Below are 17,833 nucleotides of genomic sequence, written 5' to 3'. Positions count from 1 at the left end.
TGCCAGAGAGATCCCGTTGACGGATTCAGGATTACTATTGAATCCGGGTGTCCGGTTTTCCTAATATCCCTCAGTCTGGAGCAGTCCTTTTCTTTCCTTGGCTTTCGTGAAGCTGATATGCTGAAGACAGGCTTTTGTAGAATGTTTCTTAATTTGGGTTTGTCTGCGATTTCCTCACGTTTAGCTGCATATTCTGTTTTTTGTTTGTTTGTTTGTATGTTTGTTTTCTGTTTTCTAGAATTTGTCACAGAAATTCTGCTGTGTTCTTTCCATTGCACCCTATCAGGTAGCAACAATATCTCTGCTTCCCATTTTGGTGGTGTTAAATTTTCTCCCTTGATTAAGATAATGTCTGTCCGGGTTTTTCACTCTAGAGTTACTTTGCCCCATTTGTATTTAATAAGTATTTTTGTGGGAAGATATTTTGAGACTCTTTATGAAAAGTCTATTCCTTGATCTACTTTTACCTGTAAGGCTTAGCATCCATTGAGATTTCTTGTGGAAATTAATATTTTACTTTAATAGAGGTCAAATGATTTCTAATCCTTCACATTCCTTGTGCATTTATGCCTTGGCTTTCTCCTTCTCCCTTCTTCTCTCTTCAAATTGTGTGGTCTAATGGATTCCGATTGTATTCAGTGGATTATAATCCATTGACATGACTATTTTAATGCTTACATTTTCTCAGATTTCACTACTGGGATCCTCTTCAAGCTGGCTTCTGCTCTCATTATTCTTTGAGAGCTTCATTTCTTTTTGGCTCAAGGAGTTCCAGGCTCATCTTGTCCTCTCCCTGTCTTGGCAGCAGCTTCTACTAAGGAGTCCTGATTTCTCTTTGTAGAGAGTGATATTTAGAAACCAAGATCTCACTCCTCCCAATATATGTGTGCTCCCACATACACACTTATATCATTATTTTTTTCAGCATCTGTGAGCTATCTATGATATATATACACACAAAGACAGACAGCTCTCAACTTACAGCAGTGTCAAAGCAAATATGCACTCAGTAGAAACCATACGTTGGGATTTGATTTTTGCCCAGGCGACTGATATGCAGTACGGTCCTCTCTCTGGTGATGCCGAGTAGCAGGAGGAGCTCACAGCCTGTCAGCCAGCAATCACGGGAGTAAAAAAACTGATGCCCGTACAACCCTTCTGTCCCCATACAACCATCCCGTGTGTCTCTTTCAGTATAGTATTCAATAAATTACGTGGGATATTCAACACTTTGTTGTAAAATGGGCTTTGTGTGAGATGGTTTTGCCCAGTGGAAGTTAATGTAAGTGTTCTGAGCACATCTAAGGTAGACTAGGCTGAGCTATGGTGTTCAGTCTATTAGTAAATTCATTTTCAACTTACGGTATTTTCATATTTCCAACTTACAATGGGTTTATCGGAATTTAACTCTGTCATAAATTGAGGACAATATGTATTTTCCCTTCCTCTACTTGTATTTCCTTTAGTCAACGGAGAAACCTGGCTTCCATTATCCTCACTATGTTTTGTTTTCTTTTTCTTTTTTTTTAAAGATTTTATTTATTCATTTATTTGACAGAGAGAGATCAGAAGTAGGCAGAGAGTCAGGCAGAAGGAGGGGGGAAGGAGGTTCCCTGTTGAGCGTACAAGGCTCGATCCCAGAACCCTGAGATCATGACCTGAGCCAAAGGCAGAGTCTTAACCCACTGAGCCACACAGGCACCCCCTCACTATGTTTTCTGATTTGCTCAACCCACCTGAATCTAACATATCTCCCTTCCACACTGAACTGCTTTTTACCCTGACAGATTTCTGTCCTTGGCCCTGGTTGTCACCATTCCGCCTTCCCACTGGGAAGGAAAGAAGAAAGCAGAACCATTGGTGGTTTTGGAAAGATACTTTTCTTTGCCTTTGTTGGATTTATAAATCAAGAACTGTAAGAACATTAATTAATATTGCTACCTGATGATGCTTCCCGCCCCCATCACCCTATTTCTATTTATGACTCCTGTGCAACCCCAGTCCCTACCAGTGGTGCCTTCAGCCCCTACCAAAGACACTAGTGAGCCCCTTCCCCTCACAAACACTGACCTCAGAGGCCCCACTCTGGTGTACCCAGACCCTGGGCCCCCAGCCTCTGGCCACCCTCCTGTAGCCCCCTTCCCTTCCCTCACCTCTCAGTGCTGATGGTGCCTTCATCCCTCCAGACCCTGCCCTCTGCTCCCTCAGAGGGTCGATCTCAACCTTCCTCCTTTTGCTGTCCCTCTCCCACCCCCCCACATTGTTCTAGGGAGCTAAATTATCTATATTTTGTAGAGAGAACTCTATATTTGTAGGGGATACAGGGGCCCAGGCTGGGTCCCTGTCTCTGTGTATAAATTGTACAGACTGTGAAAAAAAAAGACCAGTTCTACTTGTGTTCATATTTGTGACTAGATCCATGTTAAGATGAATGCACAGGAATATATATCTTTATTATTATTATTATTTATTTACTTGACAGACAGAGATCACAAGTAGGCAGAGAGGAAGGCAGAGAGAGAGGGAGGGGGAAGCACGCTCCCTGCTGAGCAGAGAGCCCGATGCGGGGCTCGATCCCAGGACCCTGGGATCATGACCTGAGCCAAAGACAGAGGCTTTAACCCACTGAGCCACCCAGGCACCCCAGGAAGATATACCTTGATTCATATAAATCAATAAGAAAACACCCATAGTTATGAAATTTGAAATTTGCCAGTTAATGGTATCTAGGCTTATTGTTGAATTCCTTTAAGTGGTGTGTATAATAGCTTCTTTTTCTCAAGAGTAAAAATTTAAGGTAGTAAAGAACAGAGAATAATATTTCAGGTAGACCAATAGATATTGTCACATTCAAATATTGTGTGTTATTAACTTAGTGAGTGAGGTATGTGTCCACGAAGGAGAACTTAAATGTACTAAAATAGTGTCCAGGGGCATTTGGATGGTATTAAACTGGAGGGTAGCAGTTAAAAAACAGTATTTAGAGGCAGCCAGTTTCAAATACAGAATGACTGCCAACCAGCTTGTTCCATAGACAAATTACTAATCTCTAGAAGCCTAAATTTATCTGTAGTACCTACATTATAAGTGTCTTGATCTGTTCAAACTGCTATCACAAAAATATCATAGACCAAGTGGCTTAAACAGCAAATATTTATTTCTCATGATTCTGCAGGCCAGGAAGTCTGAGATCAAAGTGCTGGCACATTCCATGTCTGGTGAGAGCTTGCTTCCTGGTTCATAGATGACCATCTTCTCACTCTGCTCTCATATGGCAGAAGGGGCAATGGAGTTCTCTGCGGTCTCTTCTACAACAGCACTAATCCCAGACATCAGTGCTCTACCCTCAAGACCTAACTAGCCCCCAAAGTCTCCATCCCTTAATACTATCATATTGGAGATTAGTTTTCAACATAAGAATTTGGGGGAAGAAACAGGCATTCATTCCATAACAACAGGAATACCAGGCCTAGTATTTGACACATAGTAAGTGCACAGAGACAGGAAAGAGCTTTTATGTAAATCATCAATGAAGTCTAGATTTTTCACCACTATCCCCTTAGCAACAGATACTAACACTGAGAGCCTGGCTTATTAGCACTCTAAATGAATTAAATGGTATTTTTTTGCAGTGCTGTATTTTACAGTTTCAATGGGTGTTTGTAACATATTGACCATGTTGTAAATGCAGTTATTAGTCTGCACAGGACATATCTTCTAAATATTTTAAAGGAACATCATGACACTTACTTTTTCTTTTTCCAATCAATATGAGGAAAATGCAGTATCAGTTTATGTGGGAACAGTGGATGATGCCACTTTAGTATCTATTATATCTGTCAAGATGTACCCTTTGATTGAAGAGCACTATTGATTCTGAACTCTTCAGAAATTGTTTCATGCAGCAACCCCAGATCCCTTTATTTTATTAGAATGAAACATGCACAAAAAGAGAGGACATGTTGGGAATCTTCAGAGATTTACCTGAACTTCTTTGATCATTTGTATAAAAGTTAAATCTTTACCAGTTAGCAGTGATTGCCCCTCCGGAGACTGGAGTGGAAATCCTGGAGAAATGAATGGCTCATAACATATGTAAAACAGAGATCTGGACCCATTTACATGTCCATGCAAACCAGAGATGACTTCCAAGTCCTTTTTATAATTATTTAAAATTTAACCTTTCTATGTTCCTTTCCTTGATCAACCTTTTTCCAATGATAGCATTGCTGATATAGGGAATACCATGGAAAATACACCAAAGAACTTGAAAATAAGGTAAATAAGATTGCCTCTTGTGACTTAAAATAAAAAAGGATAATAAAGAGGGAATCAGCCAGAAACACACACTGACAGATTCATATAATAAAATAAAACAAAGGTTCCTGAGAGAAGACTGAGCTGTCAGAAGCATGCATACTTTTTATAAAAGAGACTCGGGGTGCCTGGGTGGCTCAGTGGGTTAAGGCTCTGCCTTCGGCTCAGGTCATGATCTCAGGGTCCTGGGATCGAGTTCCGCATCGGGCTCTCTGCACAGTGGGAAACCTGCTTCCCTCTCTCTGCCTGACTCTCTGCCTACTTGTGATCTCTGTCTGTCGAATAAATAAAGGAAATTCTTAAAAAGAGAGAGAGAGAGAGAGAGACTCAGACAGGGGTGTGGAGATGGCTGATACTGCAGAGTACCAGGTCTCACATACTGAGGAAGATAGCCACAGTCAGCTCCTGAGCAGTACTTTTTAAGATCTGTTTGTTCAGAGCAAAGCAAAATTTGTACTCTCAAAACACGTTCTGAATATGCTTTTGCTCCATGCAGATTTTTCCAGAGGGAGATACTGTGAATCTTTGTAACTAACATGACCACAGGCATTCAGGCTCCTACAACAGCTGCTGATCTTGTTCTAATAAGAACCAATTGGCACTGGGCTTTAGACAGCCATCACAGTGAACTACTTAATGTGACTCAGCTTCTGAGAGATCAGTGTGTGAATACTGAGTCTGCAGGACTAGAGGCTAATCCTGGCTCACAGCCAGTTTACCAAGGCACCCTGCCTTCCTGGCAAGCAGCCAGTCAGCTTTCCCTGGGGTCTCCCATCTCACTACATACTCTCCGTTTAAACTTCTTCAGTGAGTAACAAAAGTCCTTAGAAAACTTCAGAGGATTTTTTCCCTTCATTCATAGACAGCTGGCTAAGGATCAGGTCAGGGAAGGACAGTGGCCGGTGAGAAATGAGCCCAAGTAGAGGAGCCAACTATAGTGGGCTTTAGCAGTGAATAGCAAGGGGTATCAATAGACAGGGCTATAGGAGAACCTGGGAGCCAGAGAAGAAAAGAAATGGGCTATACAGAGAGCCAGATACATTCCCCACATTTTAATGTCGACCAGAATCCTACATGCCTCAAGAGAATGCCTTTCCAAACCCTGAGTAATAATAATGCTTGAGTTCACAATTATTTTTCAAGGAGCATATTTTTCTTTGCTTTCATACATGAGCAAATTGAGATTCAAGTAGGATAGGTACCTTAACAAGGTCACATGAGTTAATAAGTAGGTAGTTAGAGAGCCAAGTTTTACACTGAAGCCCAGTGCATGCACCCTTATACCATGCTTTCTTCCACGTGCTATGCTCCAGTAATGCTATTTTATTGTCACTACTAGTAAGATTTTTTATTTATCAACTATTTCCTGAGTGCAGCATAATGTGAGACTAGGGCAAGGCATTGGGATACAATGAAGAGCATAAAAACATTTAATGATTGGAAGGCAAGGGCAAGGCATTGGGATACAATGAAGAGCATAAAAACATTTAATGATTGGGGGTGCCTGGGTGGCTCAGTGGCTTAAGCCGCTGCCTTCGGCTCAGGTCATGATCTCAGGGTCCTGGGATCGAGTCCCGCATCGGGCTCTCTGTTTGGCAGGGAGCCTGCTTCCCTCTCTCTCTCTGCCTGCCTCTCCATCTACTTGTGATTTCTCTCTGTCAAATAAATAAATAAAATCTTTAAAAAAAAAAAAACATTTAATGATTGGGTAAAAGAGAACAAAAGAGGAGAAAAGTAGCATTCATAGAGAATGGGATACAAACTGGAAGATTTTTGTAATAGAAGCCAGGGTAGGGCAATTTCATGAAAAGACTAATGGTCTTCTGTTCTAAATGCTGCCAAAACATCAAGGAAGGTGAAGACTAAGATGTGTTGATTTTAGGAACATTGAGGTAAACTGGCCTTTATGGTACATCCTGTCACTTGGATACAATATTCTCTTTCTTAATTTTGCCACGCTTTTTATATTCAGTTTTAAGTTAGAATAAAATAAGGATAGTCTGCCAGAAATCAACAGAAACCATTTGTATAAATTCTTACATAGCTCTTTCTTTTCTATATCAATCTCTGTATATACATATATACCCATACATACAGCATAAAGTTTTCCATGATTTCTTAAAATCCTAATGAGCTCAGAGTTTTTATATCTGTCAGATCAATTCAAAGTATTTTTGGTGATTATGATCTATTTCCTTTCAAACAACACCAGGATATAGAATAAAAATAACATATTAATTAAAAATTGATTCAGAAAAAAACATACTGCATTTTCCTTTCACATATAAATATTCTCTATAGATGTTTTTAAAAGTGAGAACTATTTAGTGACCTCTTGCCATGGTCCAAACCCGGTCATACAAATGGGACGCCCAGCAAATGAGAAGTCTCCAAAGGACACAGTCTAGCATACAATACTATAGTGCCTTGCCTCCACTGTGTCTTAGTAGTTCACAAGGTAGATTTTTTTAAATGTGGTGATTTGGATCGAATATATGTAGATTTTGAAGCTGCATCAAGAAAGATCATGCTTCTTAAAACATTCACCTGTGCATAAAAGGAAGAAGCAATGTATGAAGTAAGATTGGAATGTCAGAATATATGCAGTCGGTCTGTTGCGTGCTTTTCATTTGGTTAGACCTACTCTCTACATGTTACTCACACACACAAATACATACCAATGCATACACACACACATAAACATAAAATATACAGTAGATGCAATTTTTTTTAAAGATTTTATTTATTTATTTGACAGACAGAGATCACAAGTAGGCAGAGAGGCAGGCGGAGAGAGAGGAGGAAGCAGGCTCCTTGCTGAGCAGACAGCCTGATGTGGGGCTTGATCCCAGGACCCTGAGATCATGACCTGAGCCGAAGGCAGAGGCCTTAACCCACTGAGCCACCCAGGCGCCCCAACAGGGTAGATGAAATTTTAATGAGAGTTTGGTTTTCATTGACTTCAACTTTTCTGAAATTTGTTTTTACTTATACTTCCAATTTTAGGATATATTTTCTAGAATTTTCATGGAAAAATAATTTTAGGGGTGCTTTCAGTACTTTTATTGGTTATTCTGACAAGAACACAACTTAGCCAGACTTTTTTTTCTAAAACAACAGAAAAAAAAGTTGAATCTTTTCATCTTTTTCTTCTCCAAAATACAACTACTGGTAATTACAAGCTTTCAGGTTTAGGAAAGTCTAGGAAATATGATTTAATATCTCACTCCTACTTGGGTTGTATATGAAAAGTATAATAAAGACTATCTCTAATAGATAGTTTTGGAATGTCTCTGTCATTAGGAAATGCTTACTTACCTTGATAGAAAACGTTTAACATGTTGATTTCTGCTTGTACAAGAGAAATTTGAGTCACTGGTGAAAACAATTGCTATATGTTTCTGTCTTTTTGGTTAATTTCAGATCACATTCAGAAAATGAAGGTACCTCTTTACCATCTGCTGACTCCTGTACCAGTCCTACTAAGATGGATTTATCATATAATAAAACTGCTAAGCAGTGCCTAGAGGAGATATCTGGTAAGTGACCTGATTGATGGGTAGGTCAAACCTCAGAATTTTCGCAATCTCTCTGTCAGTCTTTTTATTAAGCGTTACTGTGCTATACTGTTTTTTCTTAAGCATAAATGGACTGTGTACATCTCATACTTCAGAGATTCTTAGATATTTGGCTACTTTGCTCAGGGTGATCTCTTTGTTGTTCTGTGAAGAATTTTGTAAAGAATGGTAGCGCTTTTAGAGGTTGAGATCTTTAAGTCATTCTCACCTTTAGTCAAGTTCAATATAAGAGAAGTTCTAGAAAACTTTCCATTGTTAAATAAGACAGCCCTTGAATATATTTGGAGATTTAAAAAATGTTAAGGATCAGATGTTAATGCAAATATTCCATGGCCAATCTAACCCTCTCTTTTTTCAATTCTGTACTATTTAGAAAACTCTTACATGATGGCTCCAAATGTTTATTTAGGAAAAAAAATCTAATTATGGAAATATTTCATTATATAGAAATAATTTAAGAAAAAAACCCCATATTCATACCCAGACACAATTTGTCAGACTTTTAAGTATATAAAACACACTTTTCTGTGTTACTCTAAGGTTTTTTTTTTTCCTAGGGCCCAGGTAAACATAGGCATATGTGGAAGACCTTTGGTGTAATTGTATTATATAGGTCCATATTTGTGAGCAACTAAGAAAGCTCTTAGCAAAATACGTGCTCCTAGGGGAAAAAGAATTTAAGAACATTTTATCTAAATGTAAGAATTCCTAGAAGTAGTGGTATATCTGTTATTCCAGTAAGTTTCTGGTCAGCCCTGGTAAATTCTGAAGAAAAAATAAAAAGAAATATTTAATATAAAAAAATTTGCTATTGTACCCCAAAGATTCAAAGAATTGTCCTGAAGCTTATAAAAATAACCATATCACAAATTTGGGTGCTAAAGAGCTTCTCCACTTTGATGAACTTGAATACTTTGGCAGGCTGCAGTCATTAACACAATATCTTCCAGTAGATAATGACAACATTGATAACACCATCAAAGGGTCCTTGTAGAATTATCAGTGGCATCATCAGGCATTAGAAGTTTGTGTGAAGATTACAGTGGGCCAGTACTGAGTAAAGGTAGAAAAGGTGATGGCAAGACATAGAAATCGGGATGGTATTTGCAGATTTTTCAGTTGTTGCGGGAAGCTTTGGCTTTCCCATAGCTCTAGGTAGTCTCATAATCAGAATGATGATGGATATATGTATTGTGACTAGATATTTTTAAAACTTAGTAGGCATGAAGATTCATATACTTCAGACATTTCTGTATTCATGAATGTCTTCAATTATATATCAAGATACCTATGAAATACTAGAGCTCAAGTACGTAAGATAAAATGCATTTAGTACAGTTTGAATTCTAATCTTTATGGGAATTTCACAAGGAACATTGTTTATTTGAAATTTATATATCACTGAGTATCTCTATTTAAATAATCCATATTTGATTTTTTCCTCTGGTTTCTTATTCTGTCCACTGCTTGATCATTTTTTCACATTTTCAGCTAATATTTCCATTTAATATTCTGCTGTTTTAAATATACCATTTAGAAGTGAAATATAAACTAAACTTGAACACAACATAATGACTTAATGGATTTATTGGAGGTATAATATTACTTTGCATTTTTGTTAATTATTTATATGAAATTATAGATTTGAGTCTGTGATCTAGATAGGAGTATAATAAAGAAAACAGCAAATAAATGGTGAAATGAATCTTATCTGTGTCATTTCTGTAATTTGTTTAAAATGATAAAATAGGTTCAGCTCATGATTCCAGGGTCCTGGGATCAAGCTTCACATTGGGCTCTCTGCTCCATGGAGAGCCTGCTTCCTCCTCTCCCTGCCTGCCTCTCTGCCTACTTGTGATCTCTGTCTGTCAAATAAATAAATAAAATAATAGTAAAATAAAATGATAAAATAGTAAAAAATTCTCTGAGGCAAACTTGAGATTTTCTAGAAGAGGATATTCATTTATGATTAGTAAGCTATAAATTGAGTGCTGTAATTGGAAGAATCTAGGTGAGAGTATACAGGTAGACCAGTGATGAGAGGATGATTAGCATACCCTGGTCTTTCTTCTAATGATCTTGTCTTCTAATCCCTTCTGAGTTACTTCAGCTCATGGTCCTACCCTCCATGCAGGCATCATCAATCAGTCTCTGCAGCTTCCCCGCAGACTCACTTCGAGGCATCCCAATCTTGCTGATTTCATCCTGGCTTTTCAGTGCTCTTTCTTTTGGTCCAACTCTACCAGTGCTTCTACTAGAATTTCTAAATGCTGATTTAAATATGGATCCCATTTTAAAATTCTATTCCTATTGGGTCTAAATGGTGATCCCACAGCATTTCACTAACCCTCATCAAACTGCATATTCTTTCTCCATCCTGCCCCCCACCCTAACTCACTGAACTCCTGTGTAACTGAATGCAGTTTGACTTTTGCATATACACTTTACTCTTGCTCCCCTCTTACTTCCTTTGTTAAAGTCACAGTACTGGTTATGTTCAACCCTCCACCAGTTCCGTACCAGCACTGAATGAACCTGGAGGAAAACTTGTCCCATGGTGATGTGATTCACTTTATATTTATGGCCCCCAACATTTAAAGAATATTTAGTGCTGCCTAGTAATCATTTTGTATTTCTTCAGTTCATGCATTCTTTTTTTTTTCCATCTGAGAACCCTCTCAAGCTCTTAGATGACAATTTTATACCTTTTCTTCTCAAACTTACCATTCCACCTCTTCTATCCTCTCCCTTAAATGATGACCTTGATGTTGATTTCATTGCAAAAAATTAAAGCAGAGAGATAAGAATCTCATACACCCCTGCTACCACATCTACAACATTTATACACATTCTTTCCACCTTTCCTCAGATTACTTTCTCTTCTACCTCCTTAATAGCTCCCTCTGCTCCAAATCATTCTCTGTAGTCCTCAGGGTGCTAGTTATCTCCTGTTTTAATTTTTTAAAAAATCAAAAACAGAACTTCTCTTGACCCCTTCCTTTCTTTCTTTCTTCTCCTGATTTCTGTTGTCCCTACTGTATTCTGGCTGCTAGAGAAACCACAGACCACAAAAGTGCTTGAAATCGTTGCTGAGCCCACAGAATATTTCTTCAAAGACAAGATGAAATAAGGGAAGTGAAATGTTCTAGGAAGTAGAAAAATATACTTCCGGCTTCTGCGCTGCCATCATTTAGCTTAATTGTTCCTTGTTTTCCTTTTTTTTCTTTTGTGAGATGACTGTGATGCTTAATAAACTCACAGGACTGTTGTGAGATAGAGTTTTATTCCTTCACCCATATTTTCAGTAATCTTTGCTTGGTACCTTATCCATGCTGGGCGTTGCAAGGATTGGGAAAACAAACATGACTAACACATGAGCCCTGTTACGGAAGGGTAAGACACAAAAGTTAACACCACAAATAATTAAATTACTAGAGGCCTGGGAGCAGCTAAGTTAGCCGTGAAGAGTTAGATAGGGCTTAAAATCATATTCCAGGAAGAAACAACTTCAATGAAAACAATTTGAAAAAAAGATTCTACTTATTAATTTCATTTGTTTTTTTTTTTTATTATAAAAGTGGGAACTTTTCTTAAGTTCACTGGAATCTTGGTAGTTCACTGGTTTTTTATAACCAGAAATTTCAGTGCTATTGTTATTGTTGAACTCTTGCTGGTAACGGTTGCTGCGGGGGCCTCACTGGGGACTAATTCTGTCCTGCTCTCCAAGAGAAGTAGCCCTAATGATATAGAACTCTGATGGATTTAGTCTTGGCAGGATAAGATCCGGTTTTGAGAATTTTTGAAGTCTATGCTATTTGAGGGAGTGTGAAAATAATATAAAAATAGAAATATAAAATTACACGTAGTGTTTTAGGAAGAAGCATAAGCTGGTTAGAAGATCTGTATCTTAAGAACCATCGGCTTCATAGTAAATATGCCTTGATATCCTGGTATAGTTTTGGCTGACCAGTATCCCTTACCCTATCTGCTAATAATAATGGCACCTTAATCTTATTTCTTCTTCTTCTTCTTCTTCTTCTTTTTTTCTGGTGGGGGAAACCATTGCCCTATCAATCACTGCTTATGTGGTTCAAGTAAAATTGACACAAGCAGATCAAATCAGAACAACCTTTTCCCTTAACCACAGTGACCCTTTCAAGAAGGACATGTGGCCCAATTCAGTTTAGTCAGAACCAATGAGAATAAATCTCAGAACTTTTCCTAAGGCTATTAGAAGAGAGACATCGTTTTTCCAGTAGACTCAACACAAATCAAAAGAAGCTAGGACCTTCCGGCAGTTACCTTCACCCTCAAGTGAAATAAACATCAAAAAACGGAATCAAGAGCAGGAGAGAATGAGCTCAAGGTCATTGTAGGTAATGTCTGACCCCCTGTGCACAAGCCATGCCTAAAATTATCCATCCCCCTTCCCTGCATTCTTCTGTTTTGTTCCCCAGGAAAAATCCCTTTTTATGCTTAAACAATGTGAAAAGCATCCCTATTGCATGACCTGCAAGAGGCGTGACATGTAATGATTCATGATACCATTAAGGAGAGACTTGAATGGTTCACACTGAAAAGCAGGTTTGCTAGATTCATGAAGTTAGCCAGGAAGCTTAGATCTTTACACTTTCATCTACACGGTAATTCACATGAAGTTACAAAAAACACTGTCTTTGTGATTAAATGGTAGTGGAAGTTAAAATGGAGTTAAAAAATGGTATGAAGAAACATATCAGAAATGAATTACAATAAAATGGCATACGGGAGAAAACGCAAGATCTTTTCAATTTGGTGACCTTCTATCCCTCGGAATTCTTTGTGTATATCATTCAAGTTTCCTATTACTTGTCATTTTCTTAGGGGGGAAACTTAGGGATTTTTTTACCCTATCTAATAATGTGGGGGTTCCATTAATTATTGCAGTCAGATGGAAAATACTAAATAATTTGTGGCAATGGGTGAGTGAGCTTCTTGCCTATCCTTCAAGATTCATGCCACAACTTCGATACTCCAAGTCCAGCCAGAGTGGTGGCTCAGATTTTACTGCTATGGCTTGGGTTTCATTCTTACATTCATTGACAGAAAGAATGTGACCTCAGAGACTATCCCTTTTATGAAGTTCCAAGAGAGCTTGCCAAATGTAAAGTGAGCTGTGTTTTTTAGTCCACTGGAATCATTCAGAAAAGTTTTTAGGTGTTTTTTGTTTTGTTTTGTTTTTTTGCTTTTTGTTTGTTTGTTTTTACATAGGTTCACCCTTGCCCTTATTTTGTGCCTAAGGCTTTTTACCAACATGTATAACATCTGTTTAATGCATTTTTTAAACTTTATCTAAAATTTGTACTCACTGAAAAACATTGAAAGTGCCAGACTGCCTTGGTATTAGCAAAGCTGTCATGCCATTTGTGAAAAGGTAATAACATAATTGAATGAATTTGGGAAATCATTTTAGAAGTGAGAATTTAGATGAAGCAGGATAAGGTAATGGTTACATGTGTTTTCTTTTCTGACTTATCAGACTTTGTCTTGAATAATGGTCAATATCTGGTATTTAAGACTTTTGTGAATGATTACTTAAGTTGCCTTTTTCTTGAATATTTAGAAAGATTAAGAAATCAAGCTCAGGTAATTTAAGTCAGTTTCGATCTCTTACTTAAATGGCCACTTTATAATTATGTTTATTAAAAGCTGAAAAGTATTCCTTTTTAGAACATTATAGAAGCTATGCTTAATTTAAATCTTGGTAAAATTAGAGTGATTCTCACTTTTAGTATTGATAATGTATATTCATCTATGCACCAAAGCTTTTTCCTCTACTTTGTATAACATACATTTATGTGGGTGAATGCAAGTAAGTATAATTATACCCATAAATGAATGCACATCCAAAGGAAACAGGTATAGCTACCTCTGCAGAAGTAAGAAGTGGGTTCCCCACTGTTATTCAGTTTAAATTGATGAACTGATGTGGTTCCAGGGGAAAAACGATTGTAGCTGCAAGTTGACAACAATATTTTTAGCTAAAGATACACCCTTTTGATGTTTTCTGTTAGGGTTATTCAAAATAACCAGTTACTTCTTATCAGCCCCTTCCTGGGTCTACCCGTACTCGAAGATTATATTTCCTGATCCATGAACCAGGATAGACCATGTGATTTAATTTGACCAATGAAATGTGAGTGGAAAAATGACGTGGGCCATTCCTGAACAGAAACTTTAAGAGTCAGTTTGCTTGGATCTCCCATTGCTTGTTCCTCTGTCATAGTATGAACATGTCTGAAGACTCTTCCTCCTCTTTTAGCATGGGTCTTAGTATTAGGGGTAATTGGATCAGAGTTGCAGCCAACATAGTGGACGTTCATGTGAACAAAAGTGCATCTTTGTTTTTGTAAGCCACTAGAATTTCTAAAACATTTGTAGATTCAACATAACTTAGTCTAAGCCAGAATTTTTCTACCTTGGCAATACTGACATTGTAGTCTGCATAATTCTTTGTTGTGGGGGGCTGTCCTGTCATTGTCGGGGGTATCAACATCACTGACCTCTACCTACTAGGTGTTAGAAGCACCACACTACCCAGTTGTAACAACTGAAAATGTTTTCCGATGTTGCTGAATGTGCCTTAACCCAGTTGAATATCCTCAACCCAGTTGAAAAACAGGAGTCTAGGGCCAGTAGTTATCAAAGTGGGGTCCCAGAACCAGCAGTATCTGCATCACCAAAATATGTTAGAAATGCAGTCTCGAGCCCCTTTCAGACCTACTAAATGAGTAGGGATGGGGCTGGGGCCCAGCAAGCTATAACTTAATGAGTCCTCTGAGAGTTCTGAAGACTGAAGTTTAACCACTGGTTTAAGCTGATTGGTAACAAGCTCCTTTGTATAAGAAGAGGACATAATTATTGTTTTCACTAATTTTGATGTCTAAAGCATAAGAATTCCCTTTTTTATGAATCTGTGAGACTCAAGAGTACACTACGTGTGTACTTTAGTGTAATACATGTCAGAGAAAATAAAGTTATATAGCATCATTAAATCTGTAGTCTTATAACCTGGTGATTTACTGGGTCACAGTAATTCCAAATGAAAAAGAAATGTATTGCTTAGGAATCTAGAGGGGAGTGGCATTTTCATCTTTTAAAAAAAACACTTTGTACGATGATGTTTTTATAAGGATAATCATCAATTTCTATCCTCAGTTTCTATGATTTGACATTTGTACCCTCATTTAAGCACACTGCATATAAGAAATTAAGAAATTTATTTTTAAAGACCGAAGAATTGAAAATCAGTATTCACATTCATAGATTTGTTTGCTTAACTGCAATTTCTTTTCTGCAAATAATCATAAAAAATTGCCTCTCATTTAATTTCCTTTTATATATGTGTGTGAAACAGATCTAGCTATGATCTTCCTTGGGGCTGATCTTAAGAATTAATTAGCTTTGCAAAGAAGGTTATTATCATATGTAAAGGTATAGGCACTGTATATTATAATGCTAATTTATATAGTTAAGAAATTGAGCATTTCCCTTAGTTGAGGTACTCAATATGAAGTGAAAGCTCAGAGGTAATTTGATCTTATTAGTTCAGAAAATGATAGGGACTTATCAGTTGGAAAGGCACCACTATTTCTATGTATTTTTTTCCACTTTCCTCTTTTTCATATGGAATGTTTATGGGCAGAAAACCTCAAAAAAAATTTTTAATACTCTTCTCCTTAGCTTTAAATAGTACACATGGTTCCTACTAACTTAATAAGCATTTTAAAAGTTTTCCTAAATTTAGAATTTTGGGGTGCTGGTGAATATACACAATCAGTACAGGATAAATATAATAAATTGTCTGTTTTTATTAAAATATTAAAAAACAAAGAGCTACTGCTGCTGCAATAGTAGACCAGAAAAAATGCTCAGTATCAAAAAACACAATTTGTATTTTATATTTTTTTGTCATTACTTATTTTCTGCATTCTTGGACATCAACTTTTAATTATGCTTTGAGTGAAAATATTGGGGAAAATCCTCTTGTTATTTTCTTTGCTAATTTTTACAGGAAGAAGTCTTGATTTTTTAATTGTCCTGTTAGGATTTTACTAAATAGCTTCAGCATAACAAGCCCTTGACAGATGAGGTGAAGTCTTTCCCTTTAAAGCATTATCTGCCAGCCAGTGGAGAGTGTCATGCTACGTTTTTTAGGTCCTTTACACTCTTGAATTTGATTTGTGCTTTTACAGCACAAATCCCAACATTCAGAAGGCAGATCTGCCTGCTTCAGCTGCCTGCAGCTATAGAGAATTACTCTGTCATTCTCCGAATCAGAGAATGTGTGAGTGTGTGAGAGTGTGTGTGTGTGTGTGTGTCCGCATCTGGGGCTGGGTGGCCAGGAGTGATTTAAATGTGCAGAGGGTTAATAGTGTAGCCTCTCGTTCGGGCTTGGCTTTGAAACCTGTGGCATTCTAGGCTGGACAGCCGCTTTCGTGCTTCTGTTCTAATTTAGCAGGATGTTTGCTGCCATGGCAGCCAGCAGCATCCACTGCAGCAGCAAGGAAGGGCCATAGATCTGAGAATGCAGGTGGAATACTAAAGCCCCAGACGCTCGTGCAGCACTGGGCTCCGGTGCTAAATTTCTGCTCTTCGGAGGCTCCGATGCGGAGGCTGTATGCGTTGCAATGTGTCAGCTCATCTAGAGTCAAGAGCTGCAGACCTAGATCAGTGAAGGGCTGGTGAGAAGTAGGGGGGGAAAAAAGGAAGAAAGAAAGAAAGAGAAGAAAAGAAAAGAATAAAACAAAAAACCGTGAGTGAGATCACTGGTGCCTCGCGTTTGGGAACACAGAAGTGATACAGGGAAATGTGGACCCATCGTCCTGCTGAGACACGTGATTGGAGGAAGACTGGAAAACGTAGTTGGCTTCCTGTGCTACTTTCGGCTGGAGCAGTGTCTTTGGTGAACTCTTTTCTGCTTCAGATACACTCAAGCAAAATGCTTGTAAGTACTGCTGATTAGAAAGAGAATGTGGCAAGCTTGATTGTGGGCAATTGACTAATTGTACCATCGCTCTAGAGTCTTATGTGAATGTTGGCACCTGTTGGGATTTTTCCTGAAGTGCATGTGTTAATTAAAACCAAAAATGCCAGTTGCTCTCTCTGTGTAAAAGACAATATGAGGTCCAGTTGAAAAGAAGAAGCCCCTAGAAAAGCCATGCAGCGGCCGGCTGAACTCTCTGTGTTTCGGAGCAAAGAAGTAAGGCGAAGGGGAGCTTGCCTTCAGAAGCAGAAGTCTCTGACCAATCTTGCCCTCACCAGCGAAGGGGAGAGGAGACCCACTGTGCGCATTTCCAACTGGTTTGGAAATGCCGCAAAGGCCAGCCAGAGAGAATCAGACTATGCGGAGAGGCGTTCACTGTCCAGATTTGTCTCGCGCTCTGTGCAGTCCCTGTACCACACCGGTGGTCCGGGGGCCTGGAGCCTTCTGCCCACTAGCCAGTCAGGCAGTGAGGGCTTGGAGGGCTGGTCTTCCAGAAAGGGCTTGGAAGGCGAGAGTGATGAAGATAGCAGGTCTGAAGATGAAAACGTGTCCTCTAGGCAAAGCAGCATCAGCAGGAGCTGGGCTGAGGAGGAGGGAGAAAGCTGCCTGCGGGAAGGCACAGCTCATCTGGACGAGGATGTGATCCTCACAATGCTGGGCGACCTGGAACAGGCACTTTACACTGACTTGTTAGGTAAGTCGGATTTGTTCCCCCAGAAGGAGGATGGGATTTTAAGAAGCTGCCCATTTGCATTGGCTAAATAGCTTCCATTCTTCTGACGGGGGATTTTTAAAGCTGGTGACTCAAAAAAAAAAAAAAATTAATTACTTGTTGCCATTATTTTCTTTGTAAAGCTGAACTTTGAGAACCAGTTGTAAAGTCTATGTGGAGAAAATAGATAGCAGCAATCTG

The 17,833-nt window shown here is 38.5% G+C and overlaps 1 protein-coding gene across 7 annotated transcripts in view; it reads left to right on the top strand.

The window, feature by feature from the left end:
- The window catches only part of NAV3 (neuron navigator 3), a 611,692-nt gene that overhangs the window by 411,365 nt on the left and 182,494 nt on the right, over positions 1–17,833 (top strand). For 6 of the 7 annotated variants that reach the window (XM_044228605.1, XM_044228606.1, XM_044228604.1 and 3 more), the window contains one exon: positions 7,741–7,856. In XM_044228605.1, coding sequence (XP_044084540.1) covers positions 7,741–7,856 — 116 coding nt within the window. Of the gene's footprint in view, positions 1–7,740; positions 7,857–16,178; positions 17,615–17,833 lie in introns of those variants that run through there. The other variant, XM_044228607.1, reaches the window with a different exon arrangement.

This window comes from Neovison vison, chromosome 12 (assembly GCF_020171115.1).
Source record: "Neovison vison isolate M4711 chromosome 12, ASM_NN_V1, whole genome shotgun sequence".
NCBI lineage: Eukaryota > Metazoa > Chordata > Mammalia > Carnivora > Mustelidae > Neogale > Neogale vison.
This window is presented reverse-complemented; position numbering and strand designations above follow the sequence as displayed.